This window comes from Drosophila albomicans, chromosome 2L, assembly GCF_009650485.2.
Source record: "Drosophila albomicans strain 15112-1751.03 chromosome 2L, ASM965048v2, whole genome shotgun sequence".
NCBI classification, from domain to species: domain Eukaryota; kingdom Metazoa; phylum Arthropoda; class Insecta; order Diptera; family Drosophilidae; genus Drosophila; species Drosophila albomicans.
Window position 1 is genome coordinate 1329214 of NC_047628.2, and position 8363 is coordinate 1337576.

At 42.5% G+C, this 8363-nt stretch overlaps 1 protein-coding gene across 1 annotated transcript; it reads right to left on the reverse strand.

The window, feature by feature from the left end:
• Window positions 1–1287: 1287 nt before the first annotated feature.
• LOC127565041 (uncharacterized) lies at window positions 1288–7517 on the reverse strand. Its single transcript, XM_052002025.1, has 2 exons — window positions 7359–7517; window positions 1288–2334 (listed from the first exon to the last, which is right to left on the reverse strand). Exons 1-2 carry the CDS (start codon window positions 7364–7366, stop codon window positions 1593–1595), a joined length of 750 nt encoding a protein of 249 aa, XP_051857985.1. The 5' UTR covers window positions 7367–7517; the 3' UTR covers window positions 1288–1592.
• Between the last annotated feature and the right edge of the window lie 846 nt (window positions 7518–8363).

Sequence of the window (8363 nt, forward strand, 5' to 3'; positions counted from 1 at the left end):
CCGGAAAAACTACCTAGACAAAATGTGGACCATTTAGAGACAAATTCTTTACATTTTGGCCAATTATTTTTAAGTCGATTTTTCGATTTATGGCCTACGGGCGCAACCACTGTGCAGTGCTCCCAGTCTCCCTCTCCCAAAACTCTCCACGGCCAAGTCGAACATCTCAAGGGGCTCAGCGCTAGATGACCGTGAACTTGGCCCTAGTATGATCAGGGGATTCCCGTTTTTCTCTTTCTTAAACGCCTACATGTTATGCGCGTCTTCGTCATTTTTGTAGCTGAGTTCGATAAGTTTATGTTATTTCTGTCGCGAAGTAACGATATAACGATTTATGGCTGCAAGAGAAGGAATTAAAAAACTAGGCGGCAGCGTCAAGTTCAACCCGTCAAACAAAATGCTATCCACAAAAATATGGAAAAGAATATGAATGTTAACTGTTTGAGTTTTTATTTTAATTAATTAAGAATACTAATATGAGTTATTTTATTTTTATTGTTTCATTTAAAAAAACCTATGTGCGGAATTTGTGGGGAATCAGCGGAATTTTGTCCCCAAACTTGGGGAATTTTATCCCGATTTTTGGGGAATTGTATAAATTTGCATTGGCAACCCTGATCGATATAGTACCGCATTCAAAATATACCATAGACGGCACAATATACCAGATTGTCAGCCAAAGCAACTCAAACCATTAGTAAGTAGGCGTTTTTGCCCATACAAAAGTATTTCTTTAATAACTTCGACAATTTTTATCTAATCGCAAACAAATTTTCATAACTACTATAGTTTTTATTGTATATACCAACTCTAGCTTTAAAATTACTCTTGTTACTCGATTTTTTTGATATTTGGGGGCGGAAGAGGGCGTGGCAAAAATTAGAAGCCAACTTGATCTGCGTGCAAAAATAAGAAATGCTGTCGAAAATTATAGCTCTATCTCTTATAGTCTCTGAGATCTAGGTGTTCATACGGACAGACGGACATGGCTAGATCGTCTCGGCTCAAGAATATATATACTTTATAGGGCCGGAGATGCCTCCTTCTACCTGTTACATACATTTCCTGCCGACACAAAGTTATAATACCCTTCTACTCTATGGGTAGCTGGTATAAAAATGTGAGTTTATGAAAAAGCAAACAGAATTCCTTATGCATATAATTACCACGGAAGGCATAAAACCAAACCCAAACAAAATCAAAGCTATTGTTGATAGGTTTTCGCGATCGACCTCTTGCTGACGTGCCTACTCAAGCTGTAAAATTACGAAAATCGAAAATATATTTGTTGTTGTTGGGAGCAAAAAAGATGAGTCACTTTGAAGGCTGCTGATGCGCAAATTAAAACACGTCTAATTCGTTTGCTAGTTGCGAAAGGAGAGAGCGACAATTTATTGTTTGCCGGTTATTCCGACATTAGTAGTTAAAGGAAAACAAAAGTTGAGCGAAAGCTTATAACTAAAATGTAACAACTGTAGCAAAGAGCGCAAGATTGAGAGTAAATGTAACTGCTCAGTTAGGCTGAGCAGGCTTACAGTGGGACAAGGCGCTTGATTTAACACCGGCCACCTTGGAATACCCGACGTGGGATTTCAAATCACTGGCAACCGTGCTAATTTATGGATTGGGCGCTTGAATGTACCAGTGCCCGTTCTAATTTCGGCCACCCGTATTTGGCCGTCTGTTCCTCTGGTTACGCCTGCGACCCTTCCAGTTATCCACCGCTGAGGTGGCGTGTTGTCCTCGTGAACCAGGACGAGGCATCCGACCTCCAAGCCGGGCTGTGGAGACTTCCATTTGGTGCGGATTTGGAGGTTGTGGATGTAGTCCTTCGACCACGCGAGCCAAAACCGCTGTCTGAGCGTGGATAACATTTGCCACCGTCGCAAATACGTCAGCTCTTTGTTGGGCCTGTCTGGCACGGATCCTTGCGGCAGCGAACGTATGGCTTGCCCGATTAGAAGATGGCCCGGCGTTAGAGCCTCGCCATCGTTGGGATCGGAGCTGAGTGGAGTGAGAGGCCGCGAGTTGAGGATGGCCTCGACATCTGCCAGATGAGCTCTGACCTCGCTTTCCGTCAGTGACGCGTTGGCCATTTGCCGGACGAGGAGATGCTTTGCGGATTTCACCGCGGCTTCCCACAGCCCTCCGAAATGTGGGGCTCGAGGAGGGATGAAGTGCCATTCCATCCCCATCTCCGACGCGAACAACTGCAGTTTCTCCTGCTGCTTCGTGAACTCCATCTGTAGCTCCTTGAGTACGTTGTTTGTCCCGACGAAGTTGGTGGCGTTGTCCGAATACATCCGAAGTGGAACGCCACGCCTTGCGATGAAGCTTTTTAGGGTTAATAAAAAACAATTAGTGGACAAGTCAGCAACCAGTTCTAGATGAACAGCCTTTGATGCAAAACACACAAATACTGCTATATACATTTTTAAAGGAGGCCGTCCCGAATTCTCAAGGAGACATTTATGGGTCCGCAAAAATCAACGCCACAAATGTGAAATGGACGTGAAGCAATCAAGCGATCAGTTGGTAACTGCCCCATTACTTGTTCCAATAGTTTTGGCTTGTATCGAAAACAAAGAATGCAACCACGAACTATTTGTGTGCATTCTCTTCGAGCATTAATCAGCCCAATTCTTTGCCTTAAGAGCGAAATCAGAGTTTTAACACCAGCATGACAGTTGGTCTGATGCAAGTCTCTTAAATACAGTCTGACCAAGGGCGAATTTTTTGACATTAAGATTGGAAACTTGGCATCGTCGTCAATCGGTGCATTTAATAATCTGCCACCTACGCGGATCAACGAAAGAGATTTTCCTGGCTCAGAGATTTTCTGAATAAATGGAGCGAGAGATTGAACATTTGGTTGAACTAATTGATTTGCTTTTAGTTTTTTGAATTCCAAGTTGAATTCGGACCGCTGAACCAATTCAAATAACTTTAACGAGGCAAAATACAACTCCTGTTTACTAAGGGCTGAAGAACAATTTTTAGTTTTTGGCCAGCAAATGAATTTATACACATAGGCAATCACTCGAACCAACCTTTTGTATGAAGAAAAGCGAGCCAGTATAGATGACAGAAAATCAGGGTTGGTAGTTAAACAAACCTGAGCTGATTTTTTTGTTTCACTGTTTTTTAAATCGGTTGACAATGAAAAATGAGGATTCTTAGGCCACTCACACTGCTCTTCCATTAAGAATAGTGGGCCTTCTAACCATATCGAGTCGACTAATTCATCGATGTCACACCCACGAGAACAAATATCGGCAGGGTTTGACGCAGAAGGCACATGTCTCCATGTAACATCTTGTGTGAGGTCTTGTATACTGGATACACGATTTGCTACGAATGTTGCTAGCGAAGAAGGCGACATTCTAATCCAATACAGTGTGATTTCTGAATCTGTCCAAAAATGCACACTGTCGATTCCGCATTTGCCAAGCATTGGCTTGACGTACGACCACAATTGCGCCAGTAAATACGCTGCACACAACTCAAGTCTTGGGATCGACTTGGTTTTTAAAGGCGCAACTTTTGCTTTTGATGTAAGCAATTTACATTTCACTTTTCCATTCTGATTAGCTCGTATATATAAACAGCAGCCATAAGCGTGGCTGGAAGCGTCTGCAAATCCATGAATTTGGATCTTGGCTTTGCTGGAATTAGTGTATCGTGGAATGGATACTTTATCAAGGTTTAGTAGATTTTCTTTAATTCTCTCCCATCTCGTATGCATCTGCATAGGGATAGTTTCGTCCCATGCTAGATGATTTTGCCAGAGCTCTTGCAGTAAGATTCTGGCTTTAATACTGATGGGGCTCAGCAAGCCAAGTGGGTCGAACATACGAGCTGTCACAGACAAAACGTTGCGTTTTGTTGGGCTAAGATCGGTGAAGCTGGAATCCAAATGATATCGAAATATATCAGATTTTGGCGTCCACCGCATGCCCAATGTTTTGATCGAATCTGTGTCGTTGAAACTGAGAACTTTATCAGTTTCATTCCCATTGATTAAAGTAGGGTGGTTGGAGTACCATTTGGCCAATTGGAGACCACCGGAGCTTAGGATATCTGACACTTGGACACAAATCTCCTTCAGCGTGTCAGCATCGTCAGCTCCAGTAAGCATGTCATCGACATAGAAGTCATTGCAGATGACTTTAGCTCCAAGAGGATGTGTTTCCTTATGGCGAACACCAAGTTCGTGAAGGCTTCGTATGGCCAGAAAAGGAGCAGACGCAGTGCCATAAGTAACTGTATTCAGTTGGTAAATTTGAAGCTTTTCTGACGGATTTTCACGCCAGACAATAAGTTGAAACATCCGATCCTTTGGAGACATGCTTACTTGTCTATACATTTTAGTAATATCTGCCGTGAGGGCAAACCGACTAAGACGAAAGCGAATTAGCGACGAGAAGAGTTCCCTCTGTATAGTTGGCCCCACCATTAGAATATCATTCAATGAATAATTTGAAGTCGTTTTGCACGAAGCATCGAAAACAACTCGAAGTTTGGTGGTGGCACTATCAGGCCTCAGGACGCACTGATGTGGTATAAAATAGTGTGGTCCTGGTGGAAAATCAACGGGAGACATATGACCAAGTTCTATATATTCTTTCATGAAACTAACATACATTTCCTTTAATGTTGCGTTTCTTGAAACCTTGCGTTCAAGTGAAAGAAACCGACGTTTTGCCGTTTCGAAGGACGAACCAAGTATTTTTGGGTCTGTTTTAAAAGGAAGACAAACTTCTAATCGCCCTGTCGATAGAGTTGTCACTCGGTCAATAAAGTCCTGTTCGCAGGCTCTTTGCTCTGACGAGTATTTAGCGACGTTCGATAAATCTGGAACTTTCTCTAACTCCCATAGCCTTTCTACCAGCGAGTCAAGTTGTATATCTTCCGACGAGTACGTCGTTGCACCACATAATGGGTTCTGACTCGGAATACCTTTGCACCGCCCTGACACAATCCACCCCAACAGAGTTTTTTGTAACAGAGGGCCACTGTCATTCAATTTAATTTGGCCTGTGCACAAAAGGTCGAAAAAGGAATCGGCTCCTAATAGCAAGTCGATTCTCTGCGGCTTGTAGAAATAAGGATCAGCCAGTTCCACGTTAGCCGGTATTTGTAATTGCTTGACTGGAATAAAGCTGTCTGGCTGCTGGTTCGAAATTGATTTTAGCACCCAGAAATCGGCGTCAAACTGATGTTTGTTAACACGAGATGATATCGTTGTTGACACTTCATGTCGGGCTACCAAATTTGACGTTCCTATGGCCGTAACTGTCAGACACTTGTTGGCTCGCGACAACCTTAGAGCTTGGGCAAATTCTTCAGTCATGAAATTGACCTGAGACCCAGAGTCCAACAAAGCCCTGGCCAATTGGAATTGACCGAATCTATCGCGAATTTTCACAACAGCGGTAGCCAGAATGACATGGTCAATTTCTGCTGTTGGCTTAGCTACGTGCGCTGGATGTGACGATGCTTGGCCGCTCGAGCTACCAGGCTGTTGATGTTGATGCTGGCTCATACTCGTGGTCTGAGGCTGAGCTGACGCATCGAATCTATGCAGCAATGTATTGTGCGATTTAGAACACACTCTGCATTTTGAAGATGTGCAGCTGGATATTCTATGCCCAGACTGCAAGCAGTTTAAACAAAGGTTCTGGGTCTTGGCGAAACTGAATCGTTCTGTAACCGGCAGTGCACTGAAGCCTTGGCAACTGCTTATAAAATGATTCGCGTTACAGAACTGACAACTAGGGTTGCTGGACTTAGACGCTGAATACGACGCTTTGGTAGTCCGTTTGGGACTCGGTTCTGGCTTAGGGCTCGTTCTATATTTCGAGCTTTCCTCAGCTGAAATATGCTGATAGCGCCTATTCAAAACATCGACACAATCAGACCATTGTGGAAGCCTGTTATAGTCGAGCTGTTCTTCATACTTTGATTTGGTTGTATGGTCAACCTTTGACAATACAATATGTATGAGAATCGCGTTGGTGATATCTCGTTCATCACCTAGTGACAACAAATTTTCAAAAATTGCCGAAACCGTATCTATAATGGTCCTCAACCCAGATGCCGAAGGTTTATTCATTGGCGAGATATGAAACAATTGTGCGATCGTTTCGAAGAATATAAGACATTTGTTGTCGTATACAGGCCTCAAGTTTTCTAAAGCCTTTGGGTAATTTACACCGGAAACTTGGAACGCCTTTATTGTTCCTAATGCCTCATCAGACAGACATGAGATCAAGTGATTAAACTTTTCAATGTTTGAAAGCGACCTATCAGAATCTACAAGACTTTCGAAAAGGCTTATGAACTGCTTGTATTCTGAGTGCTTACCATTGAACTTTGGTAAGTTCATTTTGGGCAAGTGCGACCTATACGATGCTGGCTGAGCAACTCGGTCCGAATCGGGCTCCTTTAAACTAATCAGATACAACGACCTTGTCTTAATGCACAATTCTTCTAAGGAAGCACGGCTAGAATTATCCGGGTCAATGCAATCAATTTCAGATTGCAACTCCATGGCATCTGCAATGTATTTATTTAATATATCCAAACGACATTGGATCTCAATTTTATTGATGGAACCTGTTTCATTTAACACTGTTAATCTAAGCCTCTCAATACTTTCTTCAAGCTTCGATAATCTAGAAAATAACAGTGTTAATTTTGCACTATGGCAATTTTCAATCACGGTTTGATTTAATTCAGTCTTCCCTTTATCTTTCGACATTGCGACTTGGTGTATGTTTCTGGGTTGTGCAAGTTAAGCAAAGAGAAAACACACTCTACTATTAAGAGAAACACCAATGCAAGAACTCAAGAGAATGTTTCTAATGCCAAACTCAACAGTGAGCGTAGCTTCAATGTTAGTTTGAGCGGCGCCGAACAAGCAAAGCGAAAACGATCGAACACAACGAGAGCGAAGATGATCGAACAAAGCGAGAGCACAACTTATTAAGCAAGCGAGAGCGAAGATGAACAAGCAAAGCGAGAGCGCAACCTTTTAAGCAAGCGAGAGCGAAGATTACCAAATAAAGAGAGCGAAAAATAACTGAAATTATGCGCGGGTGCTATTATTGTAACTCAATGTAATAGAGAACCTGAAAGCATAATCATAAAGTTGCGAGGGGTGGTTTCAATGTTTTGGCACTTGGATTTCACTTATGTGTGTTGCATCAATTGTTCACTACAATTCAATAATCAGTGTCAGGCAACTGGACTCTTGTTTAATACAAGATATAACAGTCTGAACTGGGAAACAATCACAATGAATGTCACCAGGTCCAAAGTTATTAACAAAGTTTTCCAGTTGTTGACACTGTTACCTGTTCATCAGAAGAGCTGTTGACTTCTGATTGATCCATAAATCCAAAAGGCCAGCAACGAAACAACGCAAACGAATGTGTTTTTAATTATATGCACTCAGCTGCCAACAAGGTGTGAAATTAATTAAACTTATCAATTGCAATAATTGAATTTTCTTTATGTTTAATTAGCAATCAACAAAGTCTTTTTTTGTAGTCCCTGCTCGGGCGCCATGTAAAATTACGAAAATCGAAAATATATTTGTTGTTGTTGGGAGCAAAAAAGATGAGACACTTTGAAGGCTGCTGATGCGCAAATTAAAACACGTCTAATTCGTTTGCTAGTTGCGAAAGGAGAGAGCGACAATTTATTGTTTGCCGGTTATTCCGACATTAGTAGTTAAAGGAAAACAAAAGTTGAGCGAAAGCTTATAACTAAAATGTAACAACTGTAGCAAAGAGCGCAAGATTGAGAGTAAATGTAACTGCTCAGTTAGGCTGAGCAGGCTTACAGTGGGACAAGGCGCTTGATTTAACACAAGCATTGTCTTCTGTTCAAAGTCTTTTCGAATACAACAACTTTTCTTATAAGCGGTGCGCTGCTGCTATTGGTTAATAAAATCGCGCGATCCTGCGCAAACAAGTACATAAATAACCGTTCTGGTGCGCATGCGCAAAAACAAGTTATTATTATTATGTGGCCATTACAACCATTTTATCGGGTCTCAGCCTGAAACGCGATGTGCCTCCACGCGGCTCTGTCCTGAGCGCGCCTTCGCCAGTTGGTAACACCAAGTGTGGACAGGGTTTCCATCACCTGGTCCTGCCAACGCGTTCAGGGTCGTCCTCTCCTTCGTGTCCCAACAATCATCGCATCAAACACCTTACGAGCCGGAGCATCTTCATCCATACGGGCAACGTGGCCCAGCCAGCGAAGTCTTTGAGATTTCACTCGACTGGCCACGTCAACATCGCCGTATAGCTCATACAGCTCGTGGTTGTATCGGATGCGATAAACATCGTCCA